The 23281-nt window shown below is 60.1% G+C and overlaps 2 protein-coding genes across 6 annotated transcripts in view; one reads left to right on the top strand and one right to left on the bottom strand.

The window, feature by feature from the left end:
• The first annotated feature begins 433 nt into the window (after nt 1–433).
• On the top strand, nt 434–11293 carry TCIRG1 (T cell immune regulator 1, ATPase H+ transporting V0 subunit a3). Of its 4 annotated transcripts, none has more exons than XM_004759550.2 (21): nt 434–555; nt 1748–1812; nt 3008–3135; nt 3498–3576; nt 4363–4583; nt 4674–4759; nt 4978–5104; nt 5191–5273; nt 5430–5523; nt 5645–5857; nt 6454–6598; nt 8271–8410; nt 8484–8641; nt 8715–8805; nt 9388–9506; nt 9615–9828; nt 10070–10195; nt 10332–10436; nt 10514–10631; nt 10884–11061; nt 11145–11293. In XM_004759550.2, the coding sequence occupies exons 3-21, from the start codon at nt 3019–3021 to the stop codon at nt 11221–11223; spliced, it is 2493 nt and encodes an 830-aa protein (XP_004759607.1). In that variant the 5' UTR covers nt 434–555; nt 1748–1812; nt 3008–3018; the 3' UTR covers nt 11224–11293. The 4 variants fall into 4 exon arrangements, with proteins under 4 accessions (XP_004759607.1, XP_004759608.1, XP_004759609.1 ...); XM_004759551.2 differs by having other exon boundaries at nt 3015–3135; XM_004759552.2 differs by lacking the exon at nt 1748–1812 and having other exon boundaries at nt 440–555.
• A 1237-nt stretch (nt 11294–12530) lies between these two features.
• Nucleotides 12531–23281, bottom strand: part of CHKA (choline kinase alpha) — a 59806-nt gene continuing 49055 nt past the window's right edge. For both annotated transcript variants that reach the window (XM_045065966.1, XM_045065970.1), the window contains 3 exons: nt 20412–20518; nt 19002–19083; nt 12531–13719 (listed from right to left, as the gene is read on the bottom strand). In XM_045065966.1, coding sequence (XP_044921901.1) covers nt 13660–13719; nt 19002–19083; nt 20412–20518 — 249 coding nt within the window. In that variant the 3' untranslated portion in view covers nt 12531–13659. The remainder of the gene's footprint in view (nt 13720–19001; nt 19084–20411; nt 20519–23281) is intronic.

Raw genomic sequence — 23281 nt, forward strand, 5'->3', positions numbered from 1 at the left:
GGGCCCCTAGGCCTGGAGCTTAGGCCCCTTTCCTGGGTGGTCAAGAGGCAGGAAGGTGTAAGGACCGCGTGCGAACGCGACCTCAGGAAAGCGGTCCCAGAGGTGGGGTGCGAAGCCCTTAGACCTCAAGCCTCAGTGCTTCGGGCTCCCATCTGCCGCAGGCCCAGCGAGCCCTCTAGGTGTGGGGGGGGTTCCCATCCCCGAGCCCCGGCCGCCCCCCCGCACCCGCATCCCGGCCACGTAGGCGTGCGCGGTTGACGCGGCTCGGCGGCTCGGCTCGGCTCCCCCGGCCTCCCCGCCCCACGTCCCGTCCCCCAGCCTCCCGCGAGCCAGCGAGGGCGGGCGGGGCCGCAGCCCGGGCCCTGCCTCCCCGCCCGCCGCTCGCGGGACTCCGGCGCCCCTCCCCGCCGGGCCCGGAGGGGACGGGGCGGGGCGTCCGTGGCCCCGCCCCCTGCGGCCCGCCCGCCGGGGAAAGTGAGTTGCGTGGGCGCCGCGGCCGGGAGCGCAGAGCCGGGAGCGCAGAGCTGAGCAGCGCCGCGTGCGGCGGACCCGGGGGTGAGTGTGCCCCAGCCGGGATCCGCAGGGCCCCCCAGCTCCGTCTGCCACCCTCGGTTCGCCCTGCCCGGAGAAAGGGGTCCTGGAACCCCCCATCCCAGCTGGGCCAGTGCATGCGACTCAGTCTGCCGGCCCGCCGGGTGTCAGGCCTTGGTGGGGGCCGCAGTGGCGCCGAGGAGGAGGAGGAGGAGGAAGAGGAGGAAGTGGGGGGAAGAGGAGGACGGGGAGTTAACAGCCGCTAACTACGGGGCCCAGCTCTGCCGGTCGTGGTGCTGCTCTGGTGGCGCTCAGGGCTTTCTCTGGGGCATCTTCCTCGGAGGGAGGGACCCATTCTACAGATCAGGAAATTGAGTCCCATCCAAGTAGGAAGAGGCAGAGCTAGAGGCAAGTGGGGTTGCTCTAACTCCAGAGCCTACCAGTCTGGAATGGGTGAGGCAGCAGGCCTTCTCTTCTCCAGCTCAGTTCTCATCATCATGGGTCAGGGGCTTAGAGCAGAGATCTGGTGGGTTCCTGAAGGAGTTGGCCTTAGCCTCAGCCCCTGAGGGACCAGGAGGAGGGGGGAACAGAGGGAGAAGGGGCTGCAGTCTGGATCCTGAAGGCCAAAGGACTGAGCAACCTTCATTTGCTCCATTAAAAGGAGTAGGGTACACCCCCGCCCCCGGCTTGGGTAGGGGCCGCAGAGGATGGGGGGTAAGGGGTGAGCCAGTGGCATCCTCACCTGTGGGGGAGGGGGTCTGACCAGGTCCCTGCACACCCCGCCCACCCCATCCAAGGGAATTCCCAAGGGGCTTGCCCAGGCGGAGGCCCTGTGAGTGACAGTTACCAGGCTAGATTGGCCACAGCCTGGGGCTGCTGCATCCCTTGGGTCCCCAGACCTGGTTCCCTACAACCCCCTCATCTGTCCCGCCCAGCCTTTCAGGGGGCCTTGGGCGGAGAACAGCCCCCCCCCCCCCGAGCGCATACTGTGCCCTGGGACGTCAGACCTACAGCTCCAAGGCCAGCTCTGGCCTGACTTAGCCACCTGCTGACCACCTGATCCCAGACCCCACCTCTCCAGGTGTGCTGAGCCGTCCGTGAGTCCATAAAACAAGGCCACAAGGTCCTCTTTCCCCAGGATTGCTGTTAGGTTGCAGTGAGCTAGAATGCGTGAGGGGTTACGTGGAACCTCTGTTTTTGTTATCTGCCCACCCAGGTCTTGTCTCTGCTGGGGGTGGCCAAGTCCCATTTACCCAAAGAGGAAGAGAAGGCCCAGAGAAGGTGAGAGGCTCCCCCAAGGACACACAGCCAGTCACAGCCTGAGCCACACTCTGGAGCCTGGGCCCTGGCCCTCTGGGGGTAGAGCCTAGCCCCTCCTGCCCACACTTCTCTGCCTGGAGCCAGGGGCTGCTGCAGTCCTGGGCTGCCTCTCCGCCTTCTTTCCTCTTCCAGGCCGGGGCAGGGGCTGCATTCCCTGTTTAGACTGAAGGAAACCAGGCCCAGGGGAGGAAGTGACCAGCTGGGCAGGCCCCCACCCTCCCAGACAGCAGGCGGCGCTTTGGCACCAAATGGTCACCCTCAGTTGGGGACCTCACCCACGCCTGTCCCCTTCCCTGACACTATGAGAGCTAAGGAAACTGAGTCCCACAAAGGGGAAGTGGCTGGCCCTGGGCCCCGAGAGCAATGGCCGTGGAGCCCTGGCTCATGGCTGAGGCATCTGCAGGGCCTCCCCCGCGGCATCTGGGCAGGGCCCCGCCAGGCCGTCCTGCTCCTGTCAGCTTCCACAGTTTCACTTTCCTGGGTTTCGACACCTGGAAGGCTGTTTCCGCCCCTATTTGGACATCGGCCGCCAAGCTGTCCAAGCCTCGGGGGAAGGGCCCGCCCCAACCTGGCCTCGGGCTTCTCTGCCCTCAGTGAGGGCACCAGGGGACCCGCTGGAGGCTCCCACCCCCTCGGCACACGCAGAGACCTCCAGGGGGGCTCCAGCTGGCAGGGGGACTCGGGGACTGGGGAACAGCCCCAACCTTCAGCCCCGGCTGTCTGTCTACATGGACGGACGCTCCTTGGTGTAGATGGACGAGGGCTGGTGGCCAGCCGAGGGCTGTGGCAATTAGGAGGCCAGCTGCTGGAGGCGACCCTTGGCCTGGGGCCCCAAGGACGAGTAGGGCCCAGGGTGAGGGCAGGTCACAGAGGAGGGACAGCAGGAGCAGAGGGTGCATGTGAGAAAAGCCAGTGCGGGGATGGGGCGCGGGTCGGGCCGTGAGGCCAGCCAGGGCGGGCTGCACTCGCGGTTGTGCCACTTACTTCCTGTGTGACCTCAGCACCCCTTTGAAGCTGCCCGGGCCTCAGTTTCCCCGTATGTCAGGCGGGGTTGGTAGCAGACCTCCCATGGATGACGTGAGCTGAGGCAGATGGCATTGCTAGTCGGTGGGGAGCTGTCCAGCCCGCCCGGACTGAGCCTTCCCCCCCGGCCCAGCCCGCAGGACCATGGGCTCCATGTTCCGGAGTGAGGAGGTGGCACTGGTCCAGCTCTTCCTGCCCACCTCGGCCGCTTACACCTGCGTGAGCCAGCTCGGCGAGCTGGGGCTCGTGGAGTTCAGAGACGTGAGTGGGGCCGGACGGGCGCGGGAGGGGGCCTCGTCCCTACGTGTCCCAGACGGCAGGCCCCCTCCCCCGGGAAGGGCCCCAGCTTGAAATCCTGGCAACCTCTGCTGTGGCTGCTCCCCTCTCGGAAAGGCCAGCCTCGCCGCTGAGGCCACCTTGCCTCCAGGGACCCCATCACTCCCTCCCCAGAGCACGCAAAGCCGGGTCTGTTTCCCGCTGGGCTGCTGGAGGCTCGTGGTGTGTTCAACACTTTTCTGGGGGGAGTAGCTATGGCCTGCCGAGAGTCAAGCCTGGGCCCCAGGGTGGGGGGACCTCCCTAGCCCCCTCCCTAGAAGTCTGACCCATCTTGGCGGCAACCCCAGCTCAACGCCTCGGTAAGCGCCTTCCAGAGACGCTTTGTGGGGGACGTTCGGCGCTGTGAAGAGCTGGAGAAGACCTTCAGTGAGTTGTCCTCAGGCCCACATCCCAGGCAGGCTTCCTGGAGGGGGTGCCAGTTGAGCTTAGCCTGAAAGGAAGAGTCCTGGTGCTCCAGGTGGAAGGCAGAAGGGAAGTCCAGGCCAGGCGCTGCAGAGCCAGGACAGGGCCGCTGGGGTCCGTGGGGTGCCCTTGAGAATGGGGCTCACTTGGAGGAGGCCTCGAATATTACATGAGGGCCTAGGAATTCATCCAGGGAACACTGGGAGCCACTGCAGTTTCTAAGCAGGGGAGAGACTTGGACAGAGCTCTCTCTGTCTCTCAGATGGACTGGGGTGGGGGAGGCCAGGATCCAGGGTCAAGTGCCCCAAGGAGCCGCTTCTCCAACCCAGGTGAGGGGGACTCTGGCCCCGGCCTCTGACAGCCCCTCCCAGGAGGAGCTGATGAGAGGGGAGAACAGAGCACATTTATTTTAACGGTTTGTTAGCCTTCAGGCAGCAGGCTCCATGCACGCTCTTGCCCCGGGCCCCCCAGTGCTCAGGCCAACCTGCCTGGACCCCACTGTGGGACCCAGGCCCAGTGGGACAGTGGCCAAGGGAGAGAGCTCAGGACAGGGAGAGTGGCCCTGTGGGGATAGAGTTTGGCCTGGGGTTTTTCTGGGGGTCGTGGACTCAGTGAATCAATTAGCTGGTGGCCAGTTGAGTTTGGGGTGGCATTTGGGACCCGTAGACATTAGGTGGCCCTTGGCTAACTGGCCGTGAGCTGGTGTGGGCCCCCAACAGCCTCCCCTGACACCTGTTACTCCGTACCCAGCCTTCCTGCAGGAGGAAGTGCGGCGGGCTGGCCTGGTGCTGCCCCCACCCGAGGGGAGGCTGCTGGCGCCCCCGCCCCGTGACCTGCTGCGCATCCAGGAGGAGACGGACCGTCTGGCCCAGGAGCTCCGGGATGTGCGGGGCAACCAGCAGTCCCTGCGGGTGCAGCTGCACCAGCTGCGGCTGCACTCGGCCGTGCTGGGCCAGGGCCATCGCCTCCAGGTCAGCATCAGCCCCCACGGGGTAGGGGAGAGGCAGGGGGGCCAGGCCCCTACTTGGGCGAGGGGCTCAGTGGTGCCTCTTGGCCCCTAGTCGGCAGCCGCCCCTGCAGATGGGCTCTTGGAAAGAACCCCCCTGCTCCAGCCGCCCGGGGGGCCCCACCAGGACCTGAGAGTCAAGTAAGTAAGGGGAAGTTCCAGATCTTTCCTGGCCAGCTCCTTGTCCAGTGCTCTCCTCCTCCGCCCTCAGACTGTTCGCAGCCTCCTTCGGGCCCACAACTTCTGTTGCTCTCGAGGGTGTCTCCTCTTCTCGCCCGGCTTCGGGCTCCGGCCTCCTTCCAGGGAGCAGGGCCGCTGTCCTACTCGGCCATCCTGAGCACGGTGGCCTGGCCTGGCAGCTTTGTGGCAGGTGCCGTGGAGCCCGCCAAGGCCGCCGCCCTGGAACGCCTGCTCTGGAGGGCCTGCCGGGGCTTCCTTATCGCCAGCTTCCGGGAGACGGAGCAGCCGCTGGAGGACCCAGTGACGGTACAGGCTGGGGGCCCGGGGGGGGGTCGGGGAGAGCATCTTGGGGTGGGAGCCCAGGAGTCCAGGTCAAGCGGCCCGTCCTGCAGGGGGAGCCGGCGACGTGGATGACCTTCCTCATCTCCTACTGGGGCGAACAGATAGGGCAAAAGATCCGCAAGATCACGGACTGGTGAGCTCCATGAGGGGCCTTCTGCCCCGGGGGGCGGGGGCGAGTGTCACCACCCCGTCCCCTGCCCCGGATGCACCATTCAGACTCAGCCTCCGCACAACCTGAGCCCCCTGCCCCCTCCCCCCAACCGCTCGCATCACCCCTCCTCGCCGCCAGCTTCCACTGCCACGTGTTCCCGTTCGTGGAGCAGGAGGAGGGCCGCCTGGGAGTCCTGCAGCAGCTGCAGCAGCAGAGCCACGAGCTGCAGGAGGTGGGTGCTCACCCGTGGCCGTGGCCGTGGCCGGCTGCCCCGCCCCGCGCCGCCCCCTGCCCTGCCCCGCCCCGCCCCCCTGCCCCGCCCCGGCCGCCCTCACCTCCTGCTCTGGCCTCAGGTCCTGGGGGAGACGGAGCGCTTCCTGAGCCAGGTGCTGGGCCGCGTGCAGCGGCTGCTGCCGCCCTGGCAGGTGCAGACCCGCAAGATGAAGGCGGTGTACCTGGTGCTCAACCAGTGCAGCGTGAGCGCCACCCACAAGTGCCTCATCGCCGAGGGCTGGTGCGCCGCGAGCGACCTGCCCGCCCTGCAGCAGGTGCTGCGGGATGGCTCGGTGAGTGGGCATCTCCTGCTCTCCCCTGCTCCCACCTCCCAACACACTTCCTGTTGCCATCGCTGGGCCTTGGCCCCGGGCTGCCCCTCCTTCCGGGGCCGACTCAGACTCCGGGGCAGCCCTGCCCCCTGGCCCAAGGCCTCCCTGCTCCTGATGTCCGAAGCCCCTGGAGGGACCAGAGCACCTGGGAGGCCAGCTCCACAGGCGCCGCCCCTGATCTGGGGCTACTGGAGGGAGCCTCAGGCTACTCACCTGTGAAATGGGTGTGATGACCCTCCAGGGGTCACTGTAGCTGCTGCCGCCTAGTAGGCAACGCAGCTCCCTCTCCCGGGCCGCCTGGATAAGCAGCATACTCCTATTCTGGTCCAGCTAACCTCGGGCTCTCCCTAAATCACCCTGAATTGGGGCAGGTGGGGCTAATAGGTAGTCCTGTTCCATGGAGAGGGGAGGGGCTGTTCCAGCTCTCCCGGGCGCCTGCCTGGTGAGCGTCCGCATCTCCAGCTGGGTCTGGCAGGGGGTGGGGCGTGGGTGACAAGCAGTCCCCGAAGGCCCCCACCATCAGTCTCATCTGTCCCTCTATCCCTTGGGTGCCCCAGAGCGAGGCGGGTGTGAGCGCCGTGGTTCACCGCATCCCCTGCCGGGACATGCCCCCCACGCTCATCCGCACCAACCGCTTCACGGCCAGCTTCCAAGGCATCGTGGACGCCTACGGTGTGGGCCGCTACCAGGAGGTCAACCCCGGTGAGAGCTGTGGAGCCCCAGCCCGGAGGGCGGCATCTCCGCACGGACCCATCCTCCCACCAGACGGGCGGGGGCAGGGGGAGGCGCGTCCAAGCCTGGTGTTCACCCCCAGCAACCCCCCTCCCACCCCTAGCTCGGTTTACCTGGGATCCAGCACGGGAAAAAACGGGCTTTGCCAAAGGAATGGCTCAGGTTTGAGGTCTGAGCCGCTTACTCTGGCTCGTTTCTTAGTTTCCACATCTATAAAATGGGAGTAAGAGCTCAGTCCTCAGAGCCGCACAGGGAAGGTCGAAGCCGTCCCCGAGGCTGGACTCCGCCTGTGGAGCTGCTTGTCCAGCCCCACCGCTGTTGGGTTCGCCCAGAAGCGGACCCTTGGGGGGGGGGCAGGGGGCGGGGGGGGGTACTCTGGCACAAGTGGCCTATGAAGAGCGGTGCTGCTGGGAGAAACCAGTCAGGGAAGCAGCTGAGAGGTGGGGGTTTGGGGGGCAGGCGGGCGGCTGTGGCACCTGCCGGTCACCTGCCCAGTTTGCTCCCTCCGGATGTGGCTTCTCGTGTGGCCAGCTGGCTCCGGTGTGGTCAGGGGGCCCAGCGCCCCCCACCCCTTGTTACTGGGTGGGGATCACAGTGGGTTTCTGAGTCCAAAGAATGGGTGTGGGAGGTGAGCGTGGGCGCATTTTTGGAAGGAACTCGGCCGTGGGCCAGGGAGGGGTCCGGCCTGAGCTGGTGGGCTAGAAACGGGTGCTCAGTTCCCCCCCAGCGTGGTGGAGGCAGGACACCAGGACAGGATGTGAGACCAAGTGGATGATGACCAGGTCACGGGCAGTCCTCTGGGGCCTGCCATCTCTGCAGGGGCTGCATCGCAGAGCTTGTCCTGGGGCCCCTGGACCGTTTCATGTGCTCGCGGTTCCTCCGTGTTAGCAGAGGCCTGTTCACTTAGAACAAGCCTGATCAGCAGATGGCCAGGGTCGATGACTGGCTCCCGGCCCTCAGAGCCTCCCCCTAGAGGAGGCAGGCGGAGGCTCAGGCTGCTGTAAAAAAGCAGCCCAGATGGGGGCGCTCCAGGCAGCCCTAATGTTGCAGGGGTGGCCTCCCAGGGAGCCACCAGGGACCTTTCCAACTGCAAAGATCCCGCCTCCACCTTCTGGTCGCTGTCTGAGGGGCTAGGACTCCATCTGGGGAGGGACACGACTCCGCTCAGAGCAGGGACACGCACCGAGGTCCTCTAACTCCCATGAGGGATTGGTCCCATCTTGCTGAAGGGAAAGCGAGCCCTCGGAGGGGACGTGAGCAACTCGGCCTTCTGCAGCTTGCCCCGTGCCGGTCAGGAGGGCCTCTCGGAGCTTCTGCCCACGGGAACTGGTTCTCACTGAGTGCCGCGGCTGCCCGTACTGCCCTTGGATAGACTCACTGACAGGAGCCCCACGAAGCAGGAGCATTGTTGTCCCCAGTTTACAGATGGGGAAACAGAGGTTCTGAGAGGTTGAGTCACTAGTCCCTGGTCACCCAGCCAGGAAGTGGCAGGCTCGGGGATGCCGACACGCAGTCTGGCACCCCTGCCTCGTCAACAGCCCCTCTAAGTCTCCCTGAGTCCCGGGGCCTGGGCTCGGGCTCCTGTGGCAGCAGGTGCCGCGACGCGCACGTGCCCCTGACCGCCCGGCCCCTCTGCCCGCAGCGCCCTACACCATCATCACCTTCCCCTTCCTCTTCGCTGTGATGTTCGGCGACGTGGGCCACGGGCTGCTCATGTTCCTCTTCGCCCTGGCCATGGTGCTCGCGGAGGACCGGCCAGCGGTGAAGGCGGCGCGGAACGAGGTGAGGGTGGCCCAGGGCGCGGTGGTGGGGAGCGGGGGCACCGGGCCGCCCCTCACGGCTGCCCCACGCCCAGATCTGGCGCACCTTCTTCACGGGCCGCTACCTGCTGCTGCTCATGGGGCTCTTCTCTGTCTACACCGGCTTCATCTACAACGAGTGCTTCAGCCGCGCCACGACCATCTTCCCCTCGGGCTGGAGCGTGGCGGCCATGGCCACCCAGTCCGGCTGGAGGTGAGGCCCGGCCGCGGCCCCGCAGCCCCTGCGGCCCCCGGCAGTTCCTGACCCCTCGCCCTTGTTGTCACAGCGACACATTCCTGGCCGAACACCCGCTGCTCACCCTGGACCCCGCGGTCAGCGGTGTCTTCCTGGGACCCTACCCCTTCGGCATTGACCCCGTGAGTCCGGGCCACTTGCTGTGGGGGGTGTGGGCAGGTGGGAGGGCCGGGCTGGGCCGGGACCCCCGCACTGACCCTGTCCCAGCCTGGACCCGGACGTTAACCCTCACCTCTCCTGAGGGCCTGGCCTGGTGCCGGGTGCAGGGGTGCGGGGCTCTAGAAGGACAAGGGGCCCACCTTGCTGGGACCACACAGCGGCCACTTGGAAGGCAAGCGAAGCATGTGGCAGCGCTGGCTTCCTCGGAGCCCACTGTCCAGGCACTGTTTTGTGCTCTCCGCGTGACCGGACGCGGGAAATAGTCCTGGTGATGGTCCCGTGAGCCCATGCTGGCACAGCTCCCATTTCACAGATGAGGACACAGAGGCACAGGAGAGCTGTGGGCAGGGCCACATGGCAGCGAAGAGCGGGGTCTGGGCCCCGGTTGCCCGGCCTGTCTGTGCACATCACCGCTCCCTTCTGCTGGCCCACCATGGGCCAACGGGTTGCACACAGTGGTACGGCCCCCCGGGGGCAGAGGGGCTACTAAGAGGGATGCAGGCAGAGAGGCCCGCGTGTGCCACCTGTCCCTCCTGCCACCCCAGGTCTGGAGCCTGGCCGTCAACCACCTGAGCTTCCTCAACTCTTTCAAGATGAAGATGTCCGTCATCCTTGGGGTCACCCACATGACCTTCGGGGTGGTCCTGGGAGTCTTCAACCACGTGTGAGGGCCCGGGTTCCCCGGCCGGGTGGGGGAGGGAGGACACCTGGACAGGCAGGACCATGGTGGCCCGGTGGGTGACCTGGAGACCCCATTCTTCCCGGCCCTCAGGCACTTTGGCCAGTGGCACCGGCTGCTCCTGGAGACCCTGCCCGAGCTGATCTTCCTGCTGGGGCTTTTTGGCTACCTCGTCTTCCTGGTCATCTACAAGTGGCTGTGCATCTCCGTCACCAGTGCAGCGACTGCCCCCAGCATCCTCATCCACTTCATCAACATGTTCCTCTTCTCCCACAGCCCCACCAACAAAGCCCTCTTCCCTGCCCAGGTGTGCTGGGGCTGGGGGGCCACTCTGAGCAGCGGGCTTCTCCTCTGAGAAGCAGGGATGCGGGCGTGAGGCTGTGGGTGCCCTTCTCCCCCGGAAGGATTCCTCACAGCGTGGTGTCCCGGCTTCGTGAGGGGCCTGGGGGTGAGGAGGAGTGGGCTGCAGGCTCCCTGCCCCCCACCCCCGAACTGGGTGCGTGGCTTTCAGAGGCCACCCTGACTCAAGCTCTGCCCCTCCCCCACAGGAGGTGGTGCAGTCTACACTGGTGGTCCTGGCCCTGGTCACCGTGCCCGTCCTGCTGCTCGGCACACCCTTGTTCCTGTACTGGCAGCACCGCCGCCGCTCGTCCAGGCCCGCTGGCCGCCAGCCGGTAGAGGCTCGGAGCAGGGGTGCGGGGTGGGGCCAGGGCATGAAGGCTGATGGGAGGCTTGACCCCTGCCCTCGCTGCCTCTCAGCCTCCTGTGGGGGTGGGGGAGGACCTGCTGATGCTGCCCCCCCACCCCCAGGATGACGACAAGTCAGGGATTCTGGACTCCTCCGACGCCTCTGTGGCCGGCTGGGGCTCTGATGAGGAGAAAGCAGGGTGCCCCGGGGACGGAGAGGAGGCCGAGGTGGGTGTGGTCTTCCTGAGTGTGGGGCGGGGGTGGCTGCCATCCCGGCTGGCCCCTCACTGTCCCCCGCCCCCCAGTTCGTCCTGTCTGAGGTGCTCATGCACCAGGCCATCCACACCATCGAGTTCTGCTTGGGCTGCATCTCCAACACGGCGTCTTACCTGCGCCTCTGGGCCCTGAGTCTGGCCCATGCCCGTGAGCGAGGGGGCCCCAGCGGGCGGACTGGCCGTGGGTCGGGTCCCAGCTGCACCTGACGCTCATAGCTACTGGCGGGGTGGCCTGGCGGGTCACTTTTCTGGACCTCAGCATCCCTCTGTAAAGGGAGGATGTCCGAGAAGGTCCAGGGAATGGGGCCGGGGCAGAGGGGAAGGGCGCTTCAGGCTGCCACGGGGGCCGGGTGGGCACCCCCTGGGCCCTGGCCTCCACAGCTACCTCCCTGCCCCCCAGAGCTGTCGGAGGTCCTGTGGGCCATGGTGATGCGTGTGGGCCTGCGCATGGGCCGGGAGTTGGGCGTGGCGGCTGTGGTGCTGGTCCCCGTCTTCGCCGCCTTCGCCGTATTGACTGTGGCCATCCTGCTGGTGATGGAGGGGCTCTCGGCCTTCCTGCACGCACTGCGGCTGCACTGGTGAGCGGCCCGCCTGGCTGGCCCCGGGCAGCACGAGGGCTGGGGGGCCTGCCCCTCACCAGCTGTCCCCTTGTCACCCCCAGGGTGGAATTCCAGAACAAGTTCTACTTGGGCAGCGGCTACAAGCTGAGCCCCTTCACCTTCGCCGGGGAGGAGGACTAGAGCCCACCTGTGGCCACGCCCAGGTCCCTCCCCTTGCCTGCAGAGACCAGAAATAAAGATGGACGACGAACTGTGTCTTGGTCCCGTCTGCAATGCCAGGGGCTGGTGAGGCTGGGGTGGCAGGGCCTGGGCTCTGGGCATAGACTGGTCACATCTCGTAAGATGCTTGGTGTTCTGGACTCCGTGCCTGGCTGTATTATGCCCCTCTTCCGTATGCTGTCCCGGATTGAGCTTGGTGTAGGGTGCATTGGGGTGGGAAGCCCTGGTCTAGGACCTGGGCTCTCGAGAAGTTGGGGAGAGGCCCCATGAGCTCATCTGCAGAAGTCCCAGAGCCTTGGGCTGAAGTGGGGGCAGACCTAGGACCAAGGAGGTTCTGGTTCGGGATGAGTGTCTTCCCAGGCTGAGCCAGAGCGGGTGAGCTCCCCATCCCTGGGGAAGTGCAAATTGACTGTAAGAGAATGTTCGGGATACTCTGGGCATGAAGGGCCAGCCCCACCCCAGGGAGGCAGGGAGCAGCTGGAGACTCCAGAGCCTGACCCAGCAGTGGAGAGAAACACACACCCCGTCCTGCAGAAAAGGGCCGAGGCTGTGCAGGCAGCCCCACTGTCCAGGACTCGGAATGTAAGGAGAGCGGCTGAGCTGGACTCTGGGTCCTGCCGCCCCTTCGGGGAAGCCCTGGGTGACCAGTCCTGCTCCTTCAGCCGGGGGGCTGGCGTGGGGCATCGTGCGTGTCTTTCTGGCCTGGGTCCCGCCGCCGGCTGGGAGGTGGAGCCTGTGCTTCCCAGAGGCCTTCTGCACTGGGGTTAGAGCCGCAATGGCTTTTCCAGCAGGAGGCCTCAGGAACAAAGGCTGCTTTGAGGCCAGAGCTGCCCGGGCAGGGCCAGCGGGGCATCGCCATCACAGTGGCTCTCATCTGGCCAGCTGCTGGGGGGAGCCCACCCCCAGAGCCAGGGCCGCCCAGCTCAGGGCCTCGGGATGCCGCAGGGAGGAGCTGGGGGGAGCCTCGTCCTCACACGGGAGGGAGGTGTCATTTACTGCTCAGTTTCATTGTTTGGACACCAAAACGCATTCACCTGGCTAAACTTTTAAATGTCTGGAAGGGAAAATCTCCCTCCTGCCTTGACCATGCCAGCCGCCCAGTTTCTACCAGCAAATCCCACAGCTCCCAGTTTCTTCTACGTCCTTCCAGAGGTCTTTGTGGGGGGAGGGCGGAGAGTTGGGAGGAGCGGCCCCGAGCCCTCCACTGGCATGGCCGCTAACAGGAGCCCCGCCCGGGCTTGGGACCCACCCAAGGAGGACACGGAGGACGGGGTTCACACGGTTTTATTGGTTGTGAGCTACAGTCTCTGGTAGCAGAAATGGCAATTTGAGTAAGAGCTCAGAGTAGAAACATTGATCCCCAAGGACATTAAATATATGAAGTTTCACAGCTCCAGGGAACCCCCACCTTCCCATACAGCTGCTCGTCCCCATCAGGACGACCCCGTCAGGGACAGGGGAGCAGGGAGGGCCGGGGGAGCCGACCAAGAGCCCAGGCCAGGCCGCCCTCTCCCCGCCGGGTGCACCAGCCCTGGCAGAGAGTCTGCAAGCCGGGGCTGAGCAGAGGCGGAAGAGGAAAGGCCGCGGAGAGCAGGGCACAGGCTGCTTTTTGGGGGGAGGGCAGGCAGGAGGCGAGTGTGTCCGCGGGTGCCTGCACCGCCCCTCGGCCAGCGGCCAGGCCTCCGTGGCTATAGGTCCCGCTGGCCCGAGACTGGGGTTAGTAAAGCACATTCGGTTGAGGAGGGCGGGGCAGAGGCTGCGGGACGAAATGTGTACAACAGCCCCAAGGAGCTACATTCATCGGACGGAGCCAACGGCCCGGCCCCCGGACGGGGTCTGCGGCCTCCAGCGTCCGCCGTGGGGACCAGAAGGGTGAGGGAGCAGCTTCCGGGGACTCGCGGTCGGCCAGGCCGCAAAGCAATGTCACAGTCTGTCCCGGCTCGCTCGCCGCCCTCGGGAGCTGGCGGCGTCTACACACGTAGTCACCTACCGAGGGCCTGGTCACAGCGTGCCCCAGCACGTGAATTCAAACCCTTGAAAAACTGACATTAACCAAAAAAAGCACCCACAGAAACACTGCTCGTGCTGTCTGCCGCCGCCGGCCGCGAGCTCTGGGCCCCGACAGAACTGCCTTCTCTAGACTCGGAGGACTCGGAGGTATTGCACTACGTACTATGTTCCTGCCTCCCGACCTCACTGCAGGGTCCTAGTGAAATCGTGAACAAGATAGGATATAAATGTTACTCAATTTTAATACAGTCTTTCGTATCATACACATCTGCGTCCGGCAGCGAGCCATCCAAGCTTGCCGCGGCGACAGCCGTCGGAGCGCGGAGGGCCCCGCTGGCTCGGCCGCAACCACGCAGTCCAGGGATGAAGTGGATGGCGCCTCCACGCTCACACCCCGAGCTTCCTCTTCTGGTCGAAATAGGCATCGAACCTTGCTTGGGCATAGTCCTAGGAGACACAACGAAGAGCAGCCTCACCAAGGACTCCCACCCAAGGTCGCCCAGGTCCCACCCAGGCCCGTGTGCCCGCCACCACTAAGGGCACAGAACAGAGTGGCTCCGGCTGCCGCAGGCCATCAGGAGCCCACACACCTAGTTCAGGCACCCGGGCATCCCAGTGTGGCAACCAGGGCGGGCCTTCTGTCTACACGGCTGGCGCTGCCCAGCATCACCCTCTTGTTTACACTGAAGGCTGTGGGCACAGACACCAATGCAGGCTCCTCTCTCAAAGCAGCAGGTCCCCGGGGCTGAGCCAGCTAGTACAGAGCGGAGGTGCGAGAAAGAAGGTACCCCAAGGTTCTGGGGTCACCCTCAGGATTACGGCACAGGGCCCGAGAGGGATGGCAGAAACACTGGTCCTGAGTCCTGTCTGCACAAGAATCGTCCAGCCCCTGGGCACCTCCCGGTCTGCCCGCCCCATCCCTCACAGCGGACAGCGCAGCCTCTGAAGCCGCCCACTCGGGACGGAAAGGACTGCCAGGAAGGTTACAGCATCACTGCCACGAACTCTGCATCGGGGTGTAACGATCCCCTTCGCAGAGCCGGGCGTTTTTCACAAATGCGTCCACAGAGCTCAGCTCCGGCATCGTTCCGGAGGCCCCCCAGCACGCTCGGCTTCCGCGGGCCCCGGCGCGTGGCGTCAGGCAGCCTCTGACCCGGCTTCCATCCCCGATCGCCGCAGACAGCTTTCCCATGAATGGACTCACCGGGCGTGGGCCCCTCCGTGTCTGGCTTGTTTCATTCGGTCCATTTCCCAGATTCCTCCACGCTGCTGTGAGGGCCCGGGGTTCACTCCCATTTCCCGCGGAGGACTTGTCTGACGGCTCATCACAGCGCAAATACCCCTTCTCCTGACCGGCAGGCAGGCACTTTCCAGGTAGGGGCAACTGAACAGAAAGCTGCTCTGTGCACCCGAGTGCCGCTCGCGGTGTAGGAACAGGCTTTCGCTTCTTTCGGGTCAGTACCGAAGCAGGCGGCTGCTGGGCTGCCCGCCACATGTACGGTCAGGCCGTCTTCCAGGCGGGTCAGACCTTCTACCTCCCCCTGAGCAATGCACGCGAGTGCCCGCGGCGTGGGTCCTCGCCCACACTAGGTACCATCGGGGTCCTCAGTTTGAGCCGTCATCATAGGTGTGCAGCGTAGCTCACTGGGGATTTAATTTGCATTTTGTGTATGACCAATGACATTAGTCAGACCGAGAGACGTTCACTGGCCATTCTTTTATCTTCTGGGACGTGTCCGAATCTTCTGCCTGTTTATCCAGTAGCGCGTCTGGTTTCCTGCTAAGTTGTGAGCTCTTTATGTATTCTAGATACAAGTCCTTGTTAGAGACTGGCAACGTTTTCTCCAATTCTGTGCTTGCCTTTTTATTTTCTTAACGGTGTCATTCAAAAAGCACAACTTTTTCATTTTGATTAAGCCCAACTTACCGGATCATTTTTCATTTATGGTCAGTGCTTCACGTAACCCAAGAAATCTTCATCGTGGTCACAAAGCTTTTCTTCTTTGCTTTCCAGATGCTTTTACACTTAGGTCTGTTACCGTTTCAAGTTCATTTGTGTGTATGGCAGAAGATCAAGGTTCATTACTTTTTCCAGGTGGCTGTTTAGCTGTTCCCGCATCAGTTTTGAAAATCAAACCTCTTCCCCAATGAATTACCGTGCCCCTTCTGTGACGCAGCAGTTGACTGTATGTGTTAGTGTGTTTTGGAGGCATCAGATGTCTGTCTTTACACCAGTACCTCACTGTCTCGATACATCTTGAAATCGGGCACAATCAGTCACGTGTATTTTAGAACTTACCAGTTTCTGCCAAAAAGCCTGTGGGATCATGGAGACTGTGAAAATCAGTTTGGGGAGAACAGACTCTTTTTTTTTTTTTTTTTTTTTTAAAGATTTTTATTTATTTATCTATTTGACAGACAGAGATCACAAGCAGGCAGAGAGACAGGCAGAGAGAGAGGAGGAAGCAGGCCCCCTGCTGAGCAGAGAGCCCGATGCGGGGCTCGATCCCAGGACCCTGGGATCATGACCTGAGCCGAAGGCAGAGGCTTTAACCCGCTGAGCCACCCAGGTGCCCCGAGAACAGACTCTTAATACGGAGTCTTCTGAAGCCATAAATGTGGTCTTGCTGTCCATTTATTGAGGTTCTTATAGCTATTGTCTTACACTTCTCAGTGGGAAGATCAGGCACGTGTATTAAAAATCTCATCCCTAAGTATTTCATGTTCTTATACCATTGAACACACAATGACATTTCATTTGTGACTGTTTCTCAAACGTAGAACAAAGCTGGTCATCATCAAGCACTGCCCTTGTAACCTGCAACCCCCATAAACTCACTCCACAGCTTAAATGGCATTTCTATGGACTCTTTCCTACTTTCTCATGTACTTGATCATGTCATCTACAATATAAAGGCAGTTTTTCTTCCTCCTTTCCTGTATTTTTGCATTTCATCTCTTTTCCTGGCCTTACTATGCTGGTTAGGTGCTCTGGGGCCCGGGGGCGTGGCGGTGGGGGGGGTGCACGGGTCAAGGGAGGGGCGCGCCTGCCCTGCTCTCCCGATTCCAGCTGTAGGTAGGTTCGTACGCGCCCTGTGCCTAGGAAGGACCCTTGCATTCCTACTTACGGAGGCTTATTTCTTTTGGGGGGGGGTGGTGGTGAATGGGTATTGGATTTTGTCAAGTGCTTTTCCTGCATTCACTGAGAAGATAATATGGTTTTTCTCCTTCATTCTGTTAATACGCTGAATTATACTAACTGGTTTTTAAAGTGTCAAATTAAGGGCTAAACCCTGTCTTCGGGAGATAAATGCCGCTTGATCACATTACCTTCCTGTCAATGTCACCTTTAATACCTGCTAATATTTTGATAATGCTTTTTCTGTCCTGTTCATGAAGGGCACTGATCTGCCATTTTCTTGAAATGTCTTTGACCCCTCTCAGCATCAGGGCAATGCTTCATCGAATGAGTCTTTAGTTTCTAAAACTCTGTGCAGAACCAGTATGATTTCCTCCTTAATTGTTTGACGATATTCACCAGGACCAGCAGTTCATTCTTCAGGGAGGCTTTTGGAGTCTGAATTCAATTTATTCATTAACCACATGACCATGTGTTAGGTTAGTTTTTGTCACTTGCATCTTCCAAGAAATATGCACATTTCATGCATGCTGTCAAATCCGTTGGCATAAAATTATTCATAATATTCTCTTACCCTTTTACTGTCCATAGCATCCAGAGCGAGGTCTCCTCCTTGTACTGAGCCCGGCCACGTGTGTCTTCTCTTTCTTGGTTGCTCAGTGTAGCCAAAGTTTATAAATTGTATTGACCTTTTTGAAGAACCAACTTTTGGTTTCACCGATTCTCTCCCTTTTTTCCCCATGCATTTTCTATTTCAAGGATTTCTGCTTTTAGCTTTATTTAGTTCTTTCTTTACTTTTTTTAAAAGCAGGCTCCACTCCTCATGTGGGGCTTGAACTCACAACCCTGAGATCAAGAGTCACATGTTCCACCAACTGAGCCAGCGAGGCGCCCTTCCTGTATCTGCTTCTACTAACTTCAGCCTTAGGTTGTTTTTTCTCTTTCTAGCTTAAGGCAAAAGCTTCAGTCACTGATTTGGGAACTCCCTTATCTAATACAAATGTATAACCTTCAAAGCTGCAAATTTCTGAAACCTGCTTTAACCGTATCCCACAAATTCTGATATATTGTGTTTTCATTATAATTTTTTCAAAATAGCTTCTAATTGTCTATTTCATTTCTTCTTTGATCCAGGGTTTATGTAGGTGTGCTACTTAATTTCCAAATAATTAGGAATTTTCGAGATTTTGTTGTTGCTTTCCTAATTCCCACGAGGTCAGAGAATATCCTCTGTGCTTCAGTTCTTTTCAACTTGAGACCTGTTTCCCAATGCCCCACGGTCTATCTTGATGAATGTCCATATTCATGGGCAGGGACCTACACCCAGCCGCTGGGCGCCTGACAGCATCAGGCTGAGCTAGCGCGCAGCCCCTCCTCCGCCCCCACCGCCGCTCCGCCCCCACCGCCGCTCCGCCCCCACCGCCGCTCCGCCCCCACCGCCGCTCCGCCCCCACCGCCGCTCCGCCCCTCTGCTCTGCGGGTCTGCCTCTCTCTCTGCTCAGTTTTCTCAGGTTTTGCTTTAGGTCTTTTGAGGCAAGACAGGTATGTACACCTTTAGGTTATTTTTTTAGTATCTTCTGGATTCACTGATCCCTTTATTATTATGAAATTATTCCTTGCTTTGGTAATATTTTTGATGTGTACTTTGCCTTCTTTGACAATATTTTAAAAAAGATTTTATTTATTTATTTGACAGATCACAAGTAGGCAGAGAGGCAGGCAGAGAGAGAGGAGGAAGCAGACTCCCCGCTGAGCAGAGAGCCCCATGTGGAACTTGATCCCAGGACCCTGGGATCATGACCTGAGCCGAAGGCAGAGGCTTAACCACTGAGCTGCCCAGGCACCCCTGTATTTTGTCTCAACAGCATCATTTAACCACGGCTCTACATCTGCTTTAAAATTCCTTATTCCCTCTTCTTTGGCCGAACAGCATCTGGGCGTTACCAAACCGTCCACCTGGAAGCAGAAATCAGCCTGACACAGGACTGGAGGGTGAAATGGGCTCGTCATCCCCCCCACCTTCCTAAAGCCGGGTGCTCACCCCAGACCGGTGCCCCCACCCCACGACACGCCACCAACACTCCTTAATGGGGCAGCAGAAGGCTGGACACGTGGCTAAAACTGTCTACGTCAAGGACAGTTTCCAAGGCTAGAAGAAGATGACAGCCTGTCTTGTCACATCGGCCTGCAGCAAACAGGACGGCTCCGCCGGTCAGCACCGGCCGCCGGCTCGAAGCGGGGTGCTGCAGGCCGAGGAGCGGAGCCACAGAACGTGTCAGGGCGCTCCCCCACCTGCAGCCCCTTGCGTCAGGAGGGACTGAAGTCAAGGGCTACGTGCTAGGGTCTGATTTCTACATCCCCCATCGGAGCCACAAGGCCACACAGCAGCTCTCTGAAGCAGGGGAGGTGGGCCCGCTGCCCTGCGAGTGAGGCCACCTCCAACAGCACACGCGGAGCTGAGGTGGGTTTGCTATGCGGCGACACGGGCAGCCCTCTGTGAAGAAGACCACGCGTTCTCCCGCCAGCGCTCACAAACATGGAGAATGATTTTGTTTCTGGGAATAGAAGAGAAAACTACCCCAGAACATACCAGGTATCCAAATTCAATGGATGAAATCTTGGCCTGCACGATGGACCAAAGTCCCCAGAAGAAATGGGACGCGAGGGCAAACCTGTAATGACAAAAGCGGGACACGCACGTGAGATGTGTGGCACCGGCCATAGGCCCAGGGATGGGATTTCCTGCTAGCGGCCCCGCAACTCACTGGGGCACAAACCTAGTTCAGCCCTGGCCCACTCAACAGGATTCTAGTCCCTGGGGATGGAGAACAGGCTGGGGGCACCACAGCTGGCCTCTCCCTCCTCTGGCTGGGGACAGGTGGACTTGCAGTGTGGACATGCCCAGCAACTGTCCCTGGCACTCGGCTACAGTCCCAGGACTCACACGGAGGCCAGGAAGCCATGTAGGCGGCGCGTGCGCTATGGTGGGAAAGCAACTCTGCTTCGGGTGTGAGCACAGGGCATCAGCAACTCTGCAGGCGTCGTGCAGTGAGAGGAGGAACGTGCAGGCCTCTGGTGACTCGCTGGCTTTCCCAAGAGGTAGGATGCCACCTTGCCCTCACCCCTGCCCTTGCATAGCAGTGAAACAGAGCAGAGGGGAGAGCCTGGCGGTCCCCATCTCTATGCCGTGCCATGGCCCCCATAGCCGCGAACCCAAGCTCTCCTTACGACGTGCCTGTGGGATTCCCTGAATGCTTCAGTGTTCTCCTCAAACCCAACTGTTTCTCTTGTGGTCCCCGATCCCCTACATGTGTCTTGGGCTACCCCTTCTGTCGGGCTCTCCTCCATTTTTCTATTTCCATCCGTGCTGGAACTAGAGAAGGAAGATCTAGGCAGCAGGGGGAGCCCCGGGACAGCGAGGGTGGCCACATGCCCGGCAACGGGGTTGTGGACACTTCAGGAAGAGGTGATCTGTGGCAAGTGGGCTGGACAGGACAAGGGGGGGCCAAAGGCACCTAAACATTTTTATCAAAGACTCTCACAAAATCTAGAAGTTTCTCAGCCCTGCTTTGAGATCTACTGACAAAACAGTTTAAAAGCAAGACTCAAAACCAACACTCAGAATTTGTAATTCGTTTTTAAAAGAAACACATTTCTGGACGGCACCCACCACCTGACAAGCACCAAACGACAAGAAGGCCCAGGCTGGGGGCGGCACCGCCTTGTACGGTCCTGCAGCGTGTGGCTCAGAGCGCGGTGCGCCACCCACGTGCCCGACGCTGTACCCTGACCCCGCTTGCCGCACCTGCTGCGTGAGGACATCTGGGGAGGTGCCAGATGAGCAGTTTTTGACAGAGTATGAGTCCCGGAAATGTACGGGTATAAAGAAGCTCCTAAAATACTCATGACTGCAGGCCGGCACCCCGACTATTGTCTGTAAACACACAGCTATTCTGTAAATTAACCAAAAAAAAAAAAAAAAAAAAAAAAAAAAAATTACCTATTGACTTCAAGCAACATTTCTTCTTCTATAATGGACTTTTCTTCATTACTGAGGTTTTCAAATTCATTATGGAATGCAGCCAAGTAATTGGAAATAAAATGAAGCTTTAAAAAAAAAAATCACATTAGAGTCAGTGATGGTGAGACAGACGGTGTCAGCAGCTGTCAGAAGTCGTGTCAGGAAGCACAACGCACCAGCGGACCCCACACGGCCGGTGGAGCCCAGAGGACCTCGGTGCCTGGTGGGAGCCCAGAAGCTCGCTTGTTGGGGGGCAGCGATCTCCAGCTCCCTGGCAGAGCCCTACTAGACTCGCCGCACTGTCAGCAAGATAAGCAGAGGAAACCACGACTACTTCTGGACAAAATCACCCAGGTGGAATCGACTCCACAACTGTGTCGCACGGCCTGTCGCTAAGCAGGGTAAGCCTCTATCATGCATCTCCATGGACAGGCTGGCATGGTGCACAGCCACTCCCTCGGAGCCCGAGGTCCCCGGCAGATGCGCCGGCAAGAGCAGGAGCCGACGAGACCATGCTGAGGGGCCTTCCACTTCCGAGATGCCGGGGTGACACGTGTGTGTCCATAAACTGGGAAGGTCTAACTCTGGTTTGGAGAAGAGGTGCTACCAGGTCCCACGCACAGCTGGCCCATGAATCCGGATTTAGGAGACCCCCACCCCCATTCTTCAGACCTCACACTATACCTAACTAACCGCACCAAAACAGAGCAAATCACTACTCACTTTCTTTTATAAAGAAGGAAACAGCAGGTAGGCACTCTACCCAGAAAAACGCCATTAACTGATCGCCTACTCGGAACGCCAGCACCGCCTCCCCACCACCTCGCCCATCTGCCCTCTCCTTGGCGGCTCTCACCATCGGCACCCCCTCCCACCAGAAAGCAGTGTTCCAGTCTGAGCACTGTCCTTGCCAGGTGTTCTGGAAGGAGTAACCCCGGCCCAGGCAAGGGGACAGCCCAGGCCTCTTCAAGTCTAGGTAGCAGCCACCGTCCTGAACGTTTGTTTCCGCACACGAGGAAACGGAAGCACACGGCGTCAGCAGGGGACACTGAACACTGGCAGATCTGGGTTCAAATACAAGCATCATTTTTAAAACTCATGCCTGAACCACACTAGCTGGGTTAATTTCTGGGAGATACTGAATGCTCAAATTGGCCAATGAAGATAGAAAATCTGAAAAGGTCGATACCCTAAGAAACAGTAACTGGTGGCCTTCCCTCACCACAAATTCTAGGCCGCACTTCAAGAGCCCTGCTTTGAGAGCTACTGACGAACAGGCCCATGCTTTCTTACAAAGTCTACCAAATTTTCAAAGAATATCATCTCATCTAAGTTTGGTCCAGAAAATTACAAAGGGACACCAAACTCATGTTATTCGACCAGCATAATTTTCAGATAAAAAACCAGATATAAATAGTAATTTTTTTAAATGGCCACTAAAGCCTGTTTCATGTATGTGCGTGGATCAAAAACTCCCAAGCAAGAGACTAACGGGGCCCAGCAGAGCTTTCTGAAATGACACACCTCATTTGGATGCTTTATTTTAGGAATTCCAAGACAAAGCTTTAACATTTTACAACTTCTCTTTAGTAGACTAAAGAGAGAAAAGCAGGAGATTACCTACTGGGCGCAGAAAGGGTAGGAAATGAAGAGCAGCAGCTCTCCGTGACTTGTAAAGCTCCTCAGAACACCAAAATGGAACTGGATTTCGGTGGCTGTGGGACGCGGGCGCCAACACGGCTCTGCCGCCCATCGCCGCCGCGGAACCTGCCTTCTCACCGGCAGAACCGCCCCCCACTCCTGGCTGGAGAGTGGCACCTCTGGGGCTGCCCAGCATTCACAAAGGCTTTTACAAAGACTGCTGCTGGTCTCCTCCTCCCCCCATGCGTGACCTGGAGGCTCAGGACATACCCAAGCCGGTCACAGTCGGCCCCAGAGTGCGGCAGGAGGAGGGCGACCTACTGAAGACAGGATCACTGTGCCTGGCACAGGCCTGTGCTCAAGAGACCTCTCCCGAGTGAAGTCAGCAGCAACCCATCACAACCTTGTCCTCATGCCTCTCTGACCTCTCGGAAACACGGCCGAGCTGGCAGGGGCTCCACAGGAGGGGCTGCCCTATAGCTGCCATTGCAAAGGGGGTGGGCGGCTGCCCTGCGCAGGCTCGGGATACCCTCTCCCCAGCCCAGCTTGCCTCCACATCGCTGCCCACTCACTCTCAACCCACGGCTCCAACGGCGGGCTGAGGAATGGAGTAGGGCTCCCAAGGAGGACCTTCCCACAGGGTGATTTCTTTCTTTTTCTTTTTTTTAAAGACTTTATATATTTCAGAGAGAGAACAAGCAGGGTGAGGAGAAGCAGAGGGAGAGGGAGAAGCAGACCCTCCCCCGCTGAGCAGGGAGTCCGACATGGGGCTCGATCCCAGGACCCTGGGACACCGAGATGTGCCCCCCATGGGGTGATTCTTCACACAGACCCTGCCCCCCATACTCAGGACAGGAAAGGGAACTGTAACAGCACAGCAGCTACTAAGTCCCAGTGCCCAAAAGACCACTTCTGTCTGCACAGAGTGAAACACACACAGGAAACACCGGAAGCACTGAGATCCCCACCAAGGAGGCCAGGAGGCAGATCAGAGGCCGGGCTTTTTAGAAAAAACCAGGAGAGCTACAGACTGTGCTCGCCAACAGAATGAACACATGTTCTCTCTGGCCCAGGGATAAAAATGTCAAGTTTGTGTCCTGACACAGACTAACATTTTAGAGCCACAGGGTTTGCATAACCATTCTTAAATTTAAAAAGGGGTGCCATGAGGGGCACCTGGGTGGCTCAGTCACTAAGTGTCTGCCTTA

Source organism: Mustela putorius, unplaced genomic scaffold (genome assembly GCF_011764305.1).
Source record: "Mustela putorius furo isolate JIRA1106 unplaced genomic scaffold, ASM1176430v1.1 tig00000127_pilon_pilon_pilon, whole genome shotgun sequence".
NCBI classification, from domain to species: domain Eukaryota; kingdom Metazoa; phylum Chordata; class Mammalia; order Carnivora; family Mustelidae; genus Mustela; species Mustela putorius.

What these genes read in the sequence shown, in the direction of transcription:
- TCIRG1 (XM_004759550.2), top strand. Translation starts at nt 3,019, where the DNA reads ATGGGCTCCATGTTCCGGAGTGAGGAGGTGGCACTGGTCCAGCTCTTC. An exon ending in CTGGGAGTCTTCAACCACGT is followed by an intron (nt 9,507 to 9,614) that starts GTGAGGGCCCGG and finishes CCCGGCCCTCAG; the next exon opens with GCACTTTGGCCAGTGGCACC. An exon ending in CACGCACTGCGGCTGCACTG is followed by an intron (nt 11,062 to 11,144) that starts GTGAGCGGCCCG and finishes TGTCACCCCCAG; the next exon opens with GGTGGAATTCCAGAACAAGT.